This window comes from Siphateles boraxobius, unplaced genomic scaffold (genome assembly GCF_051911475.1).
Source record: "Siphateles boraxobius isolate OS27281-9 unplaced genomic scaffold, OSU_SipBor_1 24, whole genome shotgun sequence".
NCBI classification, from domain to species: domain Eukaryota; kingdom Metazoa; phylum Chordata; class Actinopteri; order Cypriniformes; family Leuciscidae; genus Siphateles; species Siphateles boraxobius.
In genome coordinates this window covers 6,095,989-6,113,411 of record NW_027508855.1, presented here as the reverse complement: position 1 = coordinate 6,113,411, position 17,423 = coordinate 6,095,989, and the positions used below count along the sequence as shown (strand labels likewise).

At 37.3% G+C, this 17,423-nt stretch overlaps 4 protein-coding genes across 6 annotated transcripts; 2 read left to right on the top strand and 2 right to left on the bottom strand.

The window, feature by feature from the left end:
* Positions 1-469: 469 nt before the first annotated feature.
* Positions 470-4,740, bottom strand: ccdc125 (coiled-coil domain containing 125). 3 transcript variants are annotated; one of them, XM_077241000.1, is made up of 12 exons: positions 4,626-4,740; positions 4,098-4,392; positions 3,622-3,680; positions 3,347-3,433; positions 3,164-3,241; positions 2,975-3,060; positions 2,148-2,230; positions 1,949-2,061; positions 1,759-1,866; positions 1,457-1,610; positions 898-1,010; positions 470-788 (listed from the first exon to the last, which is right to left on the bottom strand). In XM_077241000.1, exons 2-12 carry the CDS (start codon positions 4,381-4,383, stop codon positions 480-482), a joined length of 1,476 nt encoding a protein of 491 aa, XP_077097115.1. In that variant the 5' UTR covers positions 4,384-4,392; positions 4,626-4,740; the 3' UTR covers positions 470-479. The 3 variants fall into 3 exon arrangements, with proteins under 3 accessions (XP_077097115.1, XP_077097116.1, XP_077097117.1); XM_077241001.1 differs by having other exon boundaries at positions 1,523-1,610; positions 4,626-4,738; XM_077241002.1 differs by having other exon boundaries at positions 683-805; positions 4,626-4,738.
* Positions 4,741-5,162: 422 nt separating this feature from the next.
* rad17 (RAD17 checkpoint clamp loader component) lies at positions 5,163-10,408 on the bottom strand. The gene is made up of 17 exons (XM_077240998.1): positions 10,280-10,408; positions 9,785-9,870; positions 9,360-9,608; positions 8,999-9,076; positions 8,697-8,859; positions 8,374-8,510; positions 8,084-8,136; positions 7,867-7,989; positions 7,639-7,708; positions 7,419-7,530; positions 7,118-7,309; positions 6,897-6,982; positions 6,658-6,804; positions 6,349-6,495; positions 6,122-6,242; positions 5,851-5,908; positions 5,163-5,763 (listed from the first exon to the last, which is right to left on the bottom strand). Exons 2-17 carry the CDS (start codon positions 9,824-9,826, stop codon positions 5,517-5,519), a joined length of 2,025 nt encoding a protein of 674 aa, XP_077097113.1. The 5' UTR covers positions 9,827-9,870; positions 10,280-10,408; the 3' UTR covers positions 5,163-5,516.
* Positions 10,398-12,283, top strand: ak6 (adenylate kinase 6). The gene is made up of 5 exons (XM_077240999.1): positions 10,398-10,651; positions 10,890-10,982; positions 11,095-11,153; positions 11,380-11,525; positions 11,882-12,283. Exons 1-5 carry the CDS (start codon positions 10,615-10,617, stop codon positions 12,069-12,071), a joined length of 525 nt encoding a protein of 174 aa, XP_077097114.1. The 5' UTR covers positions 10,398-10,614; the 3' UTR covers positions 12,072-12,283.
* Positions 12,284-13,306: 1,023 nt separating this feature from the next.
* On the top strand, positions 13,307-17,076 carry marveld2b (MARVEL domain containing 2b). The gene is made up of 8 exons (XM_077240995.1): positions 13,307-13,410; positions 13,739-13,806; positions 14,177-15,369; positions 15,470-15,499; positions 15,578-15,750; positions 15,978-16,149; positions 16,423-16,473; positions 16,805-17,076. Exons 3-8 carry the CDS (start codon positions 14,203-14,205, stop codon positions 16,922-16,924), a joined length of 1,713 nt encoding a protein of 570 aa, XP_077097110.1. The 5' UTR covers positions 13,307-13,410; positions 13,739-13,806; positions 14,177-14,202; the 3' UTR covers positions 16,925-17,076.
* Positions 17,077-17,423: the final 347 nt, after the last annotated feature.

Genomic DNA, 17,423 nt, shown 5'->3' with positions numbered 1-17,423 from the left:
CTGATATTATTTTAACACACCTGTGGCAAAATATTTTTAAAATGGATGATTTTTTTTTTTTTTTTGTAAAGAAATGTTCAAACAGACACTTTTAATCTACAAACAATATTGTCCAAAAAATTTACTACAAAATTTTCACTTTTATTTCGCTGTCAAGACAAAAATGAGAGATTGGTAGCAGTGTTTGTTAAGAATGTCATTACGTTCAGATTTTTTGTTTGTTGGCTTTTGATGCATGGATGGGTAGGATTTATTTTTCTAAACCATTTAGATGTGCATTATGGATCCTATCAACTCTTTTTTAATTGCGAGTTTGTGGTTAGAATTGTGGGTAATTTTGGTTCTGTTATCCTAGGTTATTCTGGGCTACCTGCTGTCCTAGTTTCTAAGTATTAGTATGCCTACATAATATGAAGATAATGCAGGCATTTTTACTTTCGAAAAAATACAACATGAAACTTCCTTCTTATTTCATTCTTTTAAACATCTTTATTGTCAGGTTTAGTTTCTCTCATTTCAGTGGATTTGGAGGTCAGCTCATCATCAGCTGTAGGGCTGTCAGGGACAGTGAGGTGTTGTGATCCATGGCTGTCTACAGAGCAACTACCGTCTCCTTCTCTGCTCCATTCACTCTCCTCAGAAGCCTCTGTTTTTGTTCTACTGTCTTTGTGTGAGAGATCCAGCTCCTCTAGCTGCATCTGAAGACGTTTTTCCAAGTCTTCAGTGTTTCGTGCCAACATGTAGCTCACCTTCCTCTGATGTGCCAAGGCCTCCTCTTTGTCATTTAACTGAAGGAGGAAGACAACTAAAAAGTAGTAAACTCAAAATGTAATGTGAGGGAATGTATAGAGTATATATATATATATATATATATATATATATATATAGTATACTGACCAGATCAAGCAGCATATGCAGTGTTTCATTTGAATCGGCTGTTATCTTTTCTTCGCTTGTTGTGGGCAGACATTTTTTCAGTCTTTCACCTACACTGAGAGACCCTGCCTTCCCTTTAAAATAAAATGAAAAAACAAATTACTGAAAATAAAAAGAATCCCATTGTAAAATGACAGCATTGTGCCACATGACACTGCTATTACCTGATTAGTAATTTTTAATAAAAAGAAAATTAGAAAATAACAAAAGCACATTACAAAATTACTAAAAATGAAACTGGATAAAACCAAAAACTGAACATATAACAAGAGCTAATTCAAAATATTCATAAAAAGTACAATAGTAGGAATACTAAAATAACACTGGGCTTTCACTTGAGCCAAAAAAAGAACAATTTACAATACCATTGTTGTCAGATTTGATTTGTGATTTGACATTTTACTGACACTAAATCTTAGGGAAGATTTCTGTGGACATCTTTAATGAAGGTGAAATACGTTGCACTGCATGATTTGGCACCATCCTCAGGTTTTAGCTATAAAACTGAGAAGCCCTTTACCCCTCTCATGTCTTTGGTAATGCGGCTGGTGTCTGTCTATCTCCGCCTGTCGTAGCACGTTCTCACCGACTCTCCTGAGCTGTTGCTCAAAGGCGATACGGAAAGCATCCATCATTACGTAAGCCTCCTCCTTCCTCTTCTGCTGCTCCTCCAGCTAATGCAGACAAATGCACTGTGTTACAAGACCCTCAAAGACAAATGAGCAAAACCAGCCTTGTAATGGTTTTAATACATGCATTGGCTGAGGAGGGTTAATTTACAAGGTAATGGAACTGAAGTATTGATAAATACAAGACGAGTACCTCTTGCTTGAGGTGGAGAACCTGTTTGCGACTTGCAGCAGCACTTCTAGCACAAGAGCATGGCTCGCCCCCATTAGAGTTACACTGGCATGCCCCATACACCGCCAACTTAACAACAAGATAAGAGGACAGAGAGCTGTTTACTACAGAACAGAGCTATTTAACACTGACTACAATTCACCAACATTACCTCCAGAGCTGAACCGTCTGTTCTAAGGCTGCAGGAAGGCTGGGTCCTCTGGAAGTCCCTTCTTTCCTTAGTACTAAGCATGGACAGGAGCTCCAGAGATTTTTGGCTCAGAGCTTAGACACAAAACGCATAAATATGTACTGGGAACAAACCAGTTTTCGGGTCATCAAATAAAAGTAGGAAATATGATGTGACTTACATGCATTCTCTGTCATTTGCTCCTGGTGCTCTTTCATTTTCTCCTCTAGTGCTTTCTTTAGGGCTTCATTTTCTGCCAACACCCTGAGGTGGTATTTACATTAACCAGTGAGATGTGGGCATTTTTATAGTTCCTTAATGCATATTTAAAGTCTTAATGGATACATTATTAAAAATGACTGTTTTTATCATAATAAAGCAAAATGGGTTGCAGATGCCATCCACATTGACTATAAAAACGCAATGAAATCAGTGTTGCCAAGTCTGCGGTTTTCCCGTGGAATCTGGCTACTTTTACACTGTTGCAGGGGTTTGTTTTTTAGTCGGCTGGTCCCCCTGGAAATCGATTTTCTACCCCCCAAAACCCGATTTTTATGGGGAAACCCAACTGGAACGTGATAGGGCTAATTTTGGCCGTGATTTGCAGGGTTTTGAATAACTATTGGGCTGGTTTTGTTACGTAGACCTGGCAACCTTGAATGAAATTCTGTATTGTGACATATATCTGAGGGTAACAGATTATTGGGGGGGGGAAATGTAGAATGGGGACTTGGTTCTATCCATTAGTTGTTGACTGGATTTTGAGGTGTGGGCATTGCCCTCAAAAGTAGAGACAGATGGACAGGACACAAGCTTGCATGGGGTTTAAGTGCACTAAATATTTGGAGAAGTCCTGCATACAGTATGTAACCAAAAAGACGTCAGAAGGCCCAGTTATGACATTTTGATGAAACATTGCAAGGTCAAAAAATGAAACATAGATGAATTGTTCATAACATCTATAACATGCATTTACAAATAACTAATAGTCTTTTTGCATGGGTATACCTCTCATACTTTAAACTCCATGAGTTTTCCACATTCTTGAACTGCACCTGGTTGAAGGTGATCTCCCACTGCAGTGCATTAACCTCCTGTGTGGAAACAATTTCACAGGAATGAGATCCAATTTTCAGGAATATGCTTGAATTAAAAAATAATATTTTTTAAAAAGATGTAGTTTTTTGAGTAAGACACCTTTTCTAGGGCCTTGGTCCTCTCTTCACTCTTCTGAAGCAATATTTTAGTATGACAAGTAGCTTTGTCCAAGATTGCCTTCGAGGACAAAATGTAGCACACTTCATAAATGACTTAGGCTAATAAATTAGACTTAAATTAAACAATAAACAATATATTAATGATCATAATATTTTTAAATACCTGTCCTTGCAAGATCCTAAGAGCCTCATGTTTCCCCTCCAGGTGGCGATGAGTGACCTCCAGTTCGGTGCGTAACAGCTCCACTTCCTGATATAGAGTGAAGAAGATTTGCATACACCTGAGACATGTTCATATGTAAAGATACATCTGTTCTTTACTCCATTAAAAAAACTCATAAAGGAGCCACTTTTCTGAATGTGTGAGACATGGCAAATTATTGTGTTTGATCTTTTATTATATTTATTACATTCATTGGTACAAATCTGTTAGTTTACCTCTGTGACCTCCTGTAGTCTTCTCTGCAGCTCTTCACTTGTGTCCTCAGAGGAGCTTTCTACAAAAGAATGCCGTTACATTTAGAAAATAAGATACTTTTGTTTTGTGCATGTCGGCACATGGTTTCTAGGATTGCCAACACATCATATCCTGGTAGTAGTGTGCGGTTCTCAAATGACTATTGTTGAATATTTGTTTAAGTACAGAATTGCTCAAGGGAGTACACAAAGTAAACTCCCCGATAAGAAATAGCAGGTGTTAACTTCACCAAACACCCCAAATCAACAGAGCATGCAAATAATAACCCCTACAGAGTTTGGAGTACATTACCAGGAAATTATCCTCTTTGTAAAGCTTTTAAACATAACTCACTATGTGGTTCATACAGTATAGATTCATCTGCTCCTTGTCCATGAAAGAATCAAAGAGGCTTGACAGGTTTAAATTACTTTAAATGAAAGTCCAGAAAACTAACCAGACTGTCTTTTCTCCCGATGTGCAACTCGTTCAGCTTCCAGTTCTTCCCTAAAAACAGCATACATAGTTCTGCATGATGTCCAGGAGAATGGTCCATTGCTTCTCTCGCTGCCCCCTTTGATTGGCCGTGACTGGGACAAGAAGTCCAGAAACCTCCCTCTGCTCTTTATTTGTGGGAGATGGTCATGATGTCCTCTGGATCTGGCCCCCATGCCATCACCCAGATCCCCCTCTGTCATGTCATCTTCTGTGAGGCACTGAGGGCATGAACCCTCACCCTGCATCACAACTAACTATTGAAGACAAAAAGAGTGAGTGCATTAGACACAAAACGAAGTATATCAAGCATGTTGAGTTCTACGTAGCCCATATTTAAATGCATTAAAAGTCACATCTATTTAAATAAAGTTTGACAGTCAAGACAGCAGACATGGAATTGTTAAATCGAGCAGTAAACTTACTTACGTAAAACGAAACTTTTTTACATTCCTTGAGTGTAGAGGAAAAATACATAATCATTACTAACCTGTCCGTGAGCAGATGTTTTTGGATTTCGCCGACAAGAACAACGGCGAATTCCCCATCAATGTCTTTCCGCTTACTTTGACGAAGCGAAACTTCTGCAAAGGGGCGTGTCTGTCTTGACAAGTACTTTATTACAAAAGTACGTAGCCTACTGTAGATCAAGAGATGTCGCTCTATAGCAGTAGTTTTCATGCTATACTGTGCCAGGGCTAAGACAATAACAATTTTCATAAAATCCTTCATAAACACTAGCCTACTAGTATTATCATGACTGAATTCTCTTTTGCGTTTCTATTTGGACGATTCTCCAACCCAAGACATGAAATAAAAATAAGACAGAGGAGCAACTGCAGAGATGAGGCTGTTTCTTTTAACTTTGATAAAGCTATGAGGTTAATCACAAAAAAAAATGAATTTTTAATGTCATTTTAAAACCAAAAAACAAATATATAACACATACTATGGACTCCCTGCATCTTCACAGTAACTAATTTGGATTCAGAGATTTTTACAATAAATAAATAAACAAAAACAGCCATTAAAGTTGCAAACATTGATTTATTATATCACCTCCTTGACTGCAGAATAGATTATCTACTTCTCATTCCCAGAGCACTGTTAGACCGTGACAACATTAAACTTAAATTATGGCTATAAATTGTCTCTGTTTTATTTTTTTTAGAGATACTTTCAAAAAAACTGCTGAGACAATGTACAAAACAGGTACATTTCAACAAGTAAGAACATGTGAACAATTTTCAACATACTTTGTTGAAGCACATAAATATCTACAAATAATTACCATCTTAAAAACAAAAACAAACGATCTAAATGTTCAACAATTGCATCAGGCCAGCAAGTGATATTTAATAAGTCCATAACTTGTGATCAGTCAATCACTGTCATAGTCTTCAATTAAGAGGTCTTCTTCATCCAAAAGAGCTTCAGAGCTTGCAGGCTGGGGCTGGCTGGCAGAAAGTTCTCCGGGAGGATCCTGGCTATTTGACAAGTTGGACTCAGTTGTGGCATTCCCTGGTGTAGTACCTGGTTCAAGGTGCTGAGCACTAGAAGATTCTTCATTTTCACTGTCAGCATCTAAAATGCCTGGGTCTTTGTCACCAAGTGCTTCAAGTCTCAATCTGCAAATAAAGCCATTTATTGAACCATTTCAATAATATTTTACACATTTCCAATGCAACAACACTTCAAAGTTTTGTTTACTTTACCTTCCAGGAACCCTCTTTTGCGAAAGATGGCCAACATTCTGGATAAAGGCTATTTGAGCTGATATGACAAAGATAAAAAATATATTAAATCACTTATAGAAAAGAAAAAGAAAAAGTATGAAGAGAAATGCCTCACAATTAGAAAAGTCTTGCATGCTGGAGGAGGCAGGAAAATAATAAACATATTTAACTTTAAAGATTATGTCTGATTCAATTTAAACATTTAATTGTATATTTGTATATTTTGCGGATGCTGAGGTCACATGTTCACCTTGATTTCTCATTGGGTTGGTGAGCTTTGCGAGGTAAGGCACCAGTTCTGTCAGGAGGCTCACAGGGGTAAGGCAGAAATTTAAGAAGAGCGACTGTGCGGTCAGGTAATTCTCTCGATACTATCACAAAATTAAAAGTTAAAATATATAAACACATTTAATAAATTCAACAATTCTTTAAAATGCTGAATAATGTAAATGCACCAAAGTAAAAAAAGAAATATACCATCTTATTTATGTGAAACCAATGCGGTTTATGAAGAGGCCTGAAACCGGCAGTGGACTGGCTGTTGGCTTTTGCTCGAGAAGAGTTTGAGTGCATAAGGCCTCTAGTTGCCACTGATGAGCCGTATTCCAACATAGTCGACCTTGACTGTGAAAAGAGGAACACCAGAAGAACAAAAAGTTGTTGCGAAGATACTACATGCTATAGTCCTCTGGGATCAAATGTGCAGTACAATCTACCCAACATGTCGAGTTAGTCGACATATCCCTATGTGTGTTGTTATGGAAGTCTGACAGCATTTGCACTCACACTCCACTCTGCTGTCAGGAAGTCGGCATCAGAGAGGTACTCGCTGGCCTGTGCTATATCCTCCACATCCGAAAAGAAGTCAGGGTAGTTCTGATGCAGGTAAAGGTTGAAGAATTCACCTGACATATGAGAACGCTCAATGACAAGCTGAGGAAAATATTATAATCAAAAGATTGTTAGAACATTAAAGCAATTTAAAAATAAAAATTCCAACATGTAATATATATATTAATATTTACTTCTGGATCAACAAGCAATTTGTCCCTCTGATGATCTGTTAAATGTTGAGGCAGTTTGGGTGCTTGAGAACTGTCATAGCTTTCACCTAAAAATCACATGCCATCCATTTGTATAAGTACGCATGAGTTTACATGCAGTTCATCATGTACATTATAAAAAAGTAGTCATAGAATAACATTTCAGCAAGAAAGTTTCAAAAATGGGAGTGAAATGGACTAACGTTTGCAGTAGAGGATTTTCCCTAAAGCTCTGAAAAGGAAGAGTGAAGCATCTTTCCCTCCAATAGCTGCGCTTTCAACCTGCATGTCTGTTGATTTGGAAGACTTGCTCCTTCCCTTTGCCCTTACAGCAGGTTTTGCTGAAGAGGACTTGCCTTTCTTAGAAGCCCAGAGTCTCCTCTCTAAACTGATGTCTGAGAATTGAAATGAATGATTACAGAATTTAAAAGAATTTTTATTTTATAAATCTTATACCATAATAACATATTATATAAAGCTGTTGGTCAGTAAAGCTTTACTCACCAGTAAATGAAGAAAACTGCAAACTGTTGATGGCACTGCGAATATCTCCTGAGCTTCCTGAGCAGAGAAGATCTAGAGCAGCTTTATCAGGAACAGAGATCCTGCCTGAACTCTGCAAAGACCATTTAGATATGAAAGTGCTGAGAGAACATCCACTTAGAATATCTGCTAAGCAGGCATATATATAAATATATATATAAAAACAAACCACCCAACCTACCTTTCCCACTTCAATGGTCACAATACGGCTTAGGACCTTCATCATACTGGTGGGGGCCACAGGGTTAAAACTGAAATAGAGAAATAATTAACTAAACAGGGCCCAGGGCAGGATACTTTTACATATTTCAAGTCTCATTGAAGGTTCAGAGTAAATAATATTTTACCTGACGACCTTGGGTGTGAATACTTAAGAAAAGATTTTATGATTTTGTTTTTCTTTTGGTACCTAATATTGTGAATTTCGAGTTCATGCAGAACATCCTTGAAGAGATGCCTGGAGTTCTTGTCCCCGCTGAGGCTATCGGACACAATCAGGACCAATGGACACCGGCTAGTCTTAATAAATTGCCTGAAAGAGCAAGCAAAAAGCAATGAAAATTGCATGCAAGACACCAGTGACATCTTGCCATTAAAATACTTCAAAATATAGTACTTGTGCCCACCTGAGTATATCATGCAAGCACACTGGCTGCCTATAGAACTGGTTTGGGAATTCCTGAAAAAAAAGAAACTAACCAATGAGAAATTGTCATTCAGTTTCTATTTTTTGATTTTCATTCCATTTTTGCTCATTTAATCATTCTTGTGAAAGTAAAATTTGTTGCTTTTACTTGCTAAGTGCTTTCTATTTTCTAAAATGTATTTTAGCTGTATGCCTGCATTTTATGTGCACAAACAAAGCTAAATATTCAACATCATAGTAATATGCTTGAAGAGCAGTTCTGTGCAGCACCTCTATAAGAATTATTTTCCTGTCTTCAGGGAGTTTCTCTCCGCTCATTTGTAGACGGTTGTATTTGTTGGCTCTTAGCAGGAACTCTTGGAATAACCCTGTTTGTGAGCTGCCATGGAAACTGTTAAACCTTGAATCTGTTGGAATAAAAAGGTGATATGAACAAGCTAGCAAAAACGGAGAGACTGAGATATAACTTTATCTATACATGATTCTGCTATAGATGTTAAAAATAGGGTTGCTAAATAATTCCCGTTCACTAGACATGATGGTTTCGCTACATGTACGCTAGTCATTACTAGTAAGAAGAAAAGACTCCTGACCTGGATCAAAGCTTTGTGTGAACAAATCTTCCATTTTGTACTGAGAGGTGGTGGAGGGATTTGACCATTCTTGAATATGAAAACCCAAATCCTTGGCAAGAACTTGAAGAGTAGCTGTCTTCCCACATCCTGAGGGGCCAGTGAGCAACAGAATGGCGCCACCCTTTGGAGAAATAACAACAAATACAACATAAAAAACATGAGACGAAATATAAAAAGGAAATATAATATTGATCGAATATGAAATATATCCAAATTATTAAAACATACATCACACAACATGCATGTCATACTTTTCAGACCTTTTTAGATTTGTCCAAATGAACTCTCAACCAGCTTTCAACTTCTTCAACTTTCTTTTTGTGGACTGCCAATTCAGCCTATCAGAGAGAAAGAAACATTTTAAGAAATAATGCCTGTAAATTGAGATAACAAAAACAATATGAAATGGTGAAGTAGAAGATAAACATGTATTCTCAGATTGAAATAGTTTATGTGACCTAGACTAGAGTTAAACTTACGAATACACACTTGAACTAGTTATATTAAGTTTAGCTTTACTTCAAACACACAGCTAGGTGTGTTAGAAAGGGGGTGGAACTAAACTGCAGAAAGGTAGATTTCCAAAATCTGTATCTGTACTGAGATGCACAATTTCTGTACCTGTGATTGGGGTGCATGCAGATCCACCCAGGGCTCATCCTGGTCTAGTTTACATGCTTCACTTGACACACTGATCTGGTTGTTGGACACATGAGGATCTACTTTCCTCTTCCTCGATTTTTTCTCTATTTGGTCCCCAGTTGATGGCCACCTGGTGGTTTTGCTTTCCCCTGAGAGTGGCCCCCTTTTCAGTGTACCATTCACTCCTCCCAAAAGTTCACCAAATGACGGCTGAACCCAGTTGTTTATCTTAACATGAAATAACAACAGAACACATATACTACACATCAGTATCAGTAGATCTAGAGCATCTACATCCAGTCTCAGTGTGCAGATTAAAATCAGAAGAACGTATGTAATTGAAAACATTCAGCTTTTGGGGATATTAAGAATAAAGATAAAGAACTTTCATAGAGGTTACATACTTTTCCAGAGGACTGCTTTCCTCCCAGAGACAGCTTTGACATCGTCAACTCTGACGTCCCATTCAGTTACTCCATGCAAAATTGCGCTGGTATGAAAACCAAATAATTCACATAATATATAAAACTGCATGATGATGTGATTTACCTCTCTAGGCTTAAATGAGAATATGAACGTGGTAAATGTTGACTTTCATCTCTCTAACGTTATAAACTCAAGGGGAGCGGAAAGCACTCTTCAAATAAACAAATTGCTTCATGCTACCAGTGAAAGCTTTATTATAAAACATGTTTTTAGAAACAATCTCATACTTCTAATCTCTTATTTAATAAAAGCTATGTTGGGCATTTTGACTTAACTTACTGTTAGTCAAATTCAGAAAGTTCGCTTCAGACCGTTAGCTTGATATTACGAATGCTAGCAATCATTGTCAAGTTATCAGACAAACAACAGAATCGTAGCTAACACACTGTTTAGGCTGTACATTTCAAACTCACCCTGTTTTTTTCTACAGATGATTTTTGTAGTATAACAATGCCGACTATACGCTGTTGCAGGTATCAAGTAACATCGCGCTAACTATCCCTTTAAAGATGTGTTGAACCGCCCCTCCGCTGGCGCACGATGATTGCGTCATCAACTACGCTCCTCCAAACATTGGAACACGTTTTTATGTTGATCTATGTTAGCCACATACGAAGATATGACCAGCGCATTAACTGAATATCACATATTTTTGTTTGCTTATTGATACTGAATAACCGGTTGATTATTGTGTAAAACGATTTGTGATATTAATTACATTTTCCACGTGTGATAACGTTACCTTGCAATGAGAATCATGAAGAGACCAAACATTCTTCTCACAGGTAGTCTGCCTTAACATTTATCTTGGTAATTATACAAAAGTATAGACGTATCGTATGTTATAAATAAACGAATGCGTGATTGCAAGTTGTGTGTTTTAAGAGAAACATCCATGCTGATGATGTATTAGAGTGTTCCCTGTCATTCAAACGTAACGTTAGTTAGGATGTATTTAGTGGGTATGAAAAATAACGTACTAATAAAATGTAAACATTGCTATGCTTCCTCATGAATTGACAGGAACCCCTGGGGTAGGAAAGACCACTCTAGGCAAAGAGTTGGCTCAGAGAACAGGACTAACCTATGTCAATGTTGGGGATTTGGCACAGGAGGGTAAGTTGCTGTTCATTGCAGTCAAATTTTTTCGTTCATATGTTAAAAAATTTGGAATTTTTTCTTTACTTTGCGACTTTTTTTGCTAGTTTCTACTTTATTATCTATTCAGGTCAGTTGTTCGATGGATTTGATGAAGAATACCAGTGCCCTATATTGGATGAGGACAGGGTATGTACTACTGTAATGGATCCAATTAGCATGTTTTAGTTTAGTAGTCCCCCTTTATTTGGATGATTTATATTCACAGAATTTGTTTAACTCTATCTTGAACAAAATGCATTTTTATTATGTTCTATTAAATAGATGTAAGGTATTCAGCCGGTTATTGAAACCAAACTGGTCACCATTCAAAAGCAAATGATATACTAATCTAAAGATCATTTTAATATTCTAGGTTGTGGATGAACTGGAGGACAAAATGGGAGAAGGAGGCGTCATAATTGATTACCATGGCTGTGATTTCTTCCCTGAACGCTGGTTTCACATTGTTTTTGTCCTGCGCACAGACAACACCAATCTCTACAATCGTCTTGAAAGCAGGTTTGTGTTTTTTTTTTTTTACAGTGGATTACAATAACATTTATCGCATGTAATACTTTAATTTGGGGCACTTTTGACTACTTGAAATCTTGAAAATAGATTGGGATAGGGTTGAGCAAAACAGGGAAATTCTGTAACGCAAGGAAAAAATTTTAACATTTCAACACTATAAATGAGTAAAAGCATATTGAATCATCCTAATGGGCAGAAAAGTACCCCTAATTAAAGAATCGCCCATGTAGCATATTCAGTCTTTGTGATTAAGAGCCCAATGTATAGTTGAGAAATCTGTTTAAATACTGTGTGGCTGTATGATTCCTGTTGCAGTGGTTTAGCTTCATATCTTTCAATTTCAGAGGGTACATAGGAAAGAAGCTCCAGGACAATGTGCAGTGTGAGATCTTCCAGACTATCTTTGAGGAAGCCATGGAAGCCTACAAGGAGGAGATAGTCCACCAGCTCCCCAGTAATACTCCTGAGGACCTGGAGAGGAATCTGGATCAAATTGTTCAGTGGATTGAACAATGGATGAAAGACAACAATTGACATGGGACATTATATGTGAAAGGCTCAAGCACTTTTGAGTTCATGTCAAAGTATATAGACATCACATTTCATAGTTGTTGTGTTCCCTGACAGAGTATGGTTATTCACTAAGCACTAAAAATGTGTGAGGCTGTTAATAATTACTTTATTTGAAATAAATTAAACACAATTCCAAAATGAATGGAAGAAATAAATATTTTTATATTGGGTAACTTTATTTGTCTTGGTCTGCCTTGATAAATCATCAAAGATGAATTAAAATTCTTTAATAAATTATCTATTATTGTTTAGCTGCCACCAAATACCAGCAACATTTTACATCTGTTAGTAATTGGTAGGATCAACTCTAATTCACAAAAAATAATGCTAAATTGCATGGGTTTTTCTCCTCAAAAGATGATCATAAGGTTAATAAGTACATAATAAGAGTTTACTTAACATAATTAGATTAAATCGGGTAATTTTTTTTATAAAACTGAGAAAGGAAGTGTTTAGAGCAGGAAAAATTCACTCATGTACAGTCTGTTTTATTCATTTTAATCAGTCCTTTCAAATTGGCATTTCTATTTTTGCTATAATTATTTTTTTTTTTGTTGCTTATATTCCCCTCTTGATGTTCTGTCAAAAATCAAACCAACTACTTCTAAAATTGCAATAATTCATTATTGTATCATTCAGTCCGTCTGGCATATTTTCAAGTGAAGGAATAATAATAAAACAGAAGAATGGGGGAAAAACTATAAAGCTTTAGTTCAGTGCTGTTGCAATAGATTGCTGAAGGTTTTTGTTGCAACTTGGTTTTTGATGATTGTATCAGTAAATTGTAAAAAAAAAAAAATGAAATGACTGCATTTACTAATTAAATTGTAATTGGAGTAAAGCAGTCACATGAATGAAATACAGTGCGCAAGTTCACAAGGAATGATATCCTTGACATTTTGATATCATGTTGGGGTGTTGTGTTTTGCCTAATCAACTACAGTATGTTTAGCTAGATGTTTAAGTTCATACCAAAATAAACAATTTTAAGCTGCTTTGTTCTTTATGTATTCTAATTTTTTCATAAGTAGCCTACTGACCGTTGTCACTAATGACCTTTTGTACATACACAGTGCCATCCTGCAAAAAAACACACAAAAAAACACAATTTGTGTCGATAGTTCAACTTTTTCCTTTCTTTTCTTCATTTGTGTGTGTACATAGATTGTTTCACCCAGTGTTTTCTTGTCAAACTGGTTTCTATTGTGACATCACACATTGGGGCTGGACAAGTCACGTGATCGATCCCCATTCACCTGTTGCACTACTGGCGGAAGACAGGTGAAAGTATCGATACCAGGTATGAGACCGATGTTTTTCTTAAATATGTATTTAATATGTAGCTTTTAGTCTCATATTTAATGTAGACAATTATATTCGCTAGCAGTACGAAATTAGTGTATTCCTTTTTGTGCTTATTTGGATTACTTTAGGGCTGAGGTAGCCTGTGTGCGTTCGTTCCGTGTAATTTCTTTCCTGTTCTTTGTTGACTGGCAGGTTTCAAACCTCGCAAAGACCATGTAGATGTTCTCTCGTCACCATAAAGTCATTTTTGCTACATTTTTATTTCTCGACATTTGAGCCCTGTTCGCCAGTGTGTAACATACACTTGTCTGTCTTTATTCCAGGGAGCTTTGTGAGGGGGAAAACACGGTTTTAAATTCACCCCGTGAGGCAATGTAACTTCTATACCGAGGTAAGACAGTCATTGATTTCAGGGTTTTGTTGTAGCCAATGCAATGCTTTTTTTTATCCTTTATGTAGGGATGAACGATATATTTGTGCATTTTTCATACTGTAGTAGATCACAACTTTGTAAAGCCTACATCGACTTTTTAAAGATTTTTTTAACGATTGGTTTGAAGTTTTAGTGTGTTATAAATGTATTTATTTCTTATTAATTAATTTTGACCATTTATCGGTTACAAAACATATGACATATTACCTTATTAGTGTCAGCCAGATATTTAATATCAGTGAATCTTTACTTTTATGTTTATAAAAGATGATGTCAGTATGTGACTCCAAGCATTATAATATATGTTAATGAACTTTCTGATCCTCAGATCAGTCAGCTGTTAAGATCACCCACATGTCAGCTGGAAACGGTTCAGCGTCCCGCTTTGATCGGGTCAGAGATATGCCTCACTACGATCAGGTGCCTATCGGCTCACTGGCATGGGGTCAGCAGGTTCCTTGCCCGCTTGGTGGTGAAGTGGCAGAATCAAGCTATGACAGTTTACCACCACCTCCACTCCCCGAAAACCCTCCTGTTGGCCCAGATTTCTACCCGAGTGATGTTGACGACCAGGTGGATGATGCTATGGACATCAAACCTGTCCGACGCTTTATTCCTGACTCTGTGAAGAATTTCTTCAGAGCCAGTGGTAACCAAGGCAGCAAGAAATGGACCTTTCCTCCACCACCACCTGACGTGAATATCACCTCCGAAGGCATCCCGTGCTCCCCTCCACCGTCACCTACAGCCCCCAGCTCTTACCTAGACCCTTTTGGAGGGTCCGGAGGCAGCTACAATTCAAGGAAGGAGCAGGCGATGTTATTAGGGGAGCCACTGGAATCGGTTTCTGGACGCTCTTTGCAGACGGCTATGACTTATAGTGAGAAGGTGGAGGACTACAATCTGCGCTACGCGTACATGAAGTCCTGGGCCGGACTTTTGCGTATTTTGGGATGCGTGGAGTTGCTTTTGGGGGCTGCTGTTTTTGCTTGCGTCTGTGCATACGTGCACAAGGATAATGAGTGGTTTAATATGTTCGGTTATTCGATGCATCAGATGTATGGGGGAGCGTATGGAGGATCAACAATGGGTGGGATGTATGGAGGAACTGGAATTTCGTACTCGGGACCCTTGACTCCTTTTGTCATCGTGGTGGCTGGAGTGGCCTGGATAGTGACTATCATTCTATTAGTGTTAGGAATGACCATGTATTATCGTACCATTCTACTCGACTCCAGCTGGTGGCCAATCACGGAGTGTGTGATAAACTTGTCATTAGGATTGCTCTACTTGACAGGTGCAATTGTGTATGTGCGAGACACAGTCCGTGGAGGTCTTTGCTATTATCCACACTTCAACGCTGGGCCCAATGCGGGGTTTTGCCGAACGGAGGCTGGGCAGAACGCTGCCATCATCTTCCTCTTTTTCAACATGCTGTTGTATCTTGTGGGAGCAGCCGTGTGTCTAAAGCTGTGGAGACATGAAGCTGCAAGGATGCGCAGAGAAAGACTGGGACAAGATGTAAAGTTCAAATCATTCGTTCTTTGAAATAAAAAAATGAAACTCAAACTGAACTAATAAAGTTTAATTTGCTTGCTTTTCTGTTCTTATTTGTATTTAGATGAAATCCGCAGCACTACCACTTAATATGGTAAGCATTTGAATTTTAAAGAAGAACAATTTTTAGATTTTAAAAACTGTTGTTGTAACCTGCAATTTTTAATCTCAGATTGATGCTGGGTCAAGCGTTTCTGTGCCCATCCGAACTGCTCCAGTAATGACCAATCCAGATTCATTTGATGGCACACCAGTCCCTCCAGTTATGATGGAACCAGAGATATTAAGGGGTCATATCCCTGCTGGCCACATCCCCAAACCTGTGGTCATTGCAGATTATGTGGCGTGAGTTTCAAAGAATACTTATATATGAATGATACTTAAGTAATATTAATGAATTCAAGACATTTTATACAATATATAAACTGCATGCAGACTGTTCGGAATCTAGCACACACATTTAGTAATGGTTATAGTTGCCTTATGCGTTTTTTTTTTATCCATCACCCCTTTTGTAATGATTATATCTAATATTATTATACCTGATATGTTCTGTTTTTTTCTCCTCACAGGAAATATCCCACAATCCGCTCTGACGAGGAGAGGGAGCGATACAAGGCTGTGTTTAATGATCAGTATGCAGAGTATAAAGAGATTCATGCTGAGGTTCAGGTCTTAACGCAGAAGTTTGATGAAATGGATAATCTGATGAGGAATCTACCACAACAGCCGTCCAGCCAAATGGTAGCTAATCGTTTAAACAGCATTTTGCAAATTCTTACAATTATTATACACAAACTTTTGCAAACTTTCACAATTATTATACACCGTTTCTATGAGCTCATATTAATTGTAGTAATACATGGAATATTTGTACTTTTAAAAAATGCACAAAGATGATTTAAAAGTGATGAAAAACTGGTGACTGATCACAGTAGTCAAAGACAATTCTGTTATACATTCTAAATAACCCAAAATCTTGATATTGATTTATTAAACTTTGTTTTCCTTCCATAGGAACAAGAGAGAATCAAAAGCATTATTCAAGAGTATAAGAGAAAAAAGGCTGTAAGTATTATTTAACTTTTTTATGTTCTACTATCCATTTAAAAATGATTAACAGAACAAATTTACTTTTTCCCCAAAGAAGGTTAATTATGACCTGTTTTATAAGTTGCTTCGACCCATTTTAAACCCTTCATCATCTGCCTGTTGCCTTTCTACATTCTTTAGTCATTGCAAAACAATGACGGTATCAACTGTTTGAGTTCCACAAACAGCTGAAACTGAAAAACTGGAAATGTTAGGGGGACGTACATTGAGCTATTGACATGTTTACATACTTTCTGTCTGTGTGAGAGTGCTCGGCAAAGATTACTTTCCCTGTTTCTGGTTTTAGGATCCAACGTACCTGGAGAAAAAAGAGAGATGTGAATATCTGAAGAACAAACTTGCTCACATAAAGCAGAAAATCCAGGAGTATGACAAAGTCATGGAGTGGAATGATGGTTACAGCTAAACAGAACTCCAATATACTTTCAAAGTTTATCATGAACTTCACAGAGGTTCCCAGAAAAGAAGTGACTGGCAGAAACAAAACTGTCCATGACTATATTTTCAGAAACTTACAGTGTTTGGCTTGGTCTCGGTTGGTATTGAAATAGTTTCATATTGAATTCAATAGAGCAAAGGAGTATAATGAAGGACATCTACAACTTGAAGCACAGCAGTGAACGGTTACATGAATCCATCGAATGCAAGTTACTATGCTACTGACATGTCATGTGGAGCAACATTTAAATTGCAATTATATCTATCTATCTATATATATATATATATATATATATATATATATATATACACACACACATATTAGAAGTAGGAAATCATTGGAATCGTTGAGCTTCCTGCCTGCTGTTAATTGGAGAATATAATGTAAATAGCCCTTAAAGTGGTATTTGTTGAACTATCAATATATCTGTAATGATCCTGAATTGCTTGGTATATTTATCGTTTTT

Bases quoted from the DNA above. Each gene is read 5' to 3' on its own strand.
- ak6 (XM_077240999.1), top strand. From the start codon at position 10,615: ATGAGAATCATGAAGAGACCAAACATTCTTCTCACAG. The intron at 10,652-10,889 runs GTAGTCTGCCTT...ATGAATTGACAG, and splicing joins ACCAAACATTCTTCTCACAG to GAACCCCTGGGGTAGGAAAG. The intron at 11,526-11,881 runs GTTTGTGTTTTT...TTTCAATTTCAG, and splicing joins TACAATCGTCTTGAAAGCAG to AGGGTACATAGGAAAGAAGC.
- ccdc125 (XM_077241000.1), bottom strand. From the start codon at position 4,383: ATGCAGGGTGAGGGTTCATGCCCTCAGTGCCTCACAGAAGATGACATG. The intron at 3,242-3,346 runs GTATTTAAAAAT...TTGTCCTCGAAG, and splicing joins TTAGGATCTTGCAAGGACAG to GCAATCTTGGACAAAGCTAC. The intron at 1,867-1,948 runs GTAATGTTGGTG...CTTGTTGTTAAG, and splicing joins CAGACGGTTCAGCTCTGGAG to TTGGCGGTGTATGGGGCATG.
- rad17 (XM_077240998.1), bottom strand. From the start codon at position 9,826: ATGTCAAAGCTGTCTCTGGGAGGAAAGCAGTCCTCTGGAAAA. The intron at 6,496-6,657 runs GTGAGTGCAAAT...CTCTTTTCACAG, and splicing joins TCCTGACAGCAGAGTGGAGT to TCAAGGTCGACTATGTTGGA. The intron at 5,909-6,121 runs GTGAACATGTGA...TTGTCATATCAG, and splicing joins CAACCCAATGAGAAATCAAG to CTCAAATAGCCTTTATCCAG.
- marveld2b (XM_077240995.1), top strand. From the start codon at position 14,203: ATGTCAGCTGGAAACGGTTCAGCGTCCCGCTTTGATCGGGTCAGAGAT. The intron at 15,500-15,577 runs GTAAGCATTTGA...TTTTAATCTCAG, and splicing joins CAGCACTACCACTTAATATG to ATTGATGCTGGGTCAAGCGT. The intron at 15,751-15,977 runs GTGAGTTTCAAA...TTCTCCTCACAG, and splicing joins GTCATTGCAGATTATGTGGC to GAAATATCCCACAATCCGCT.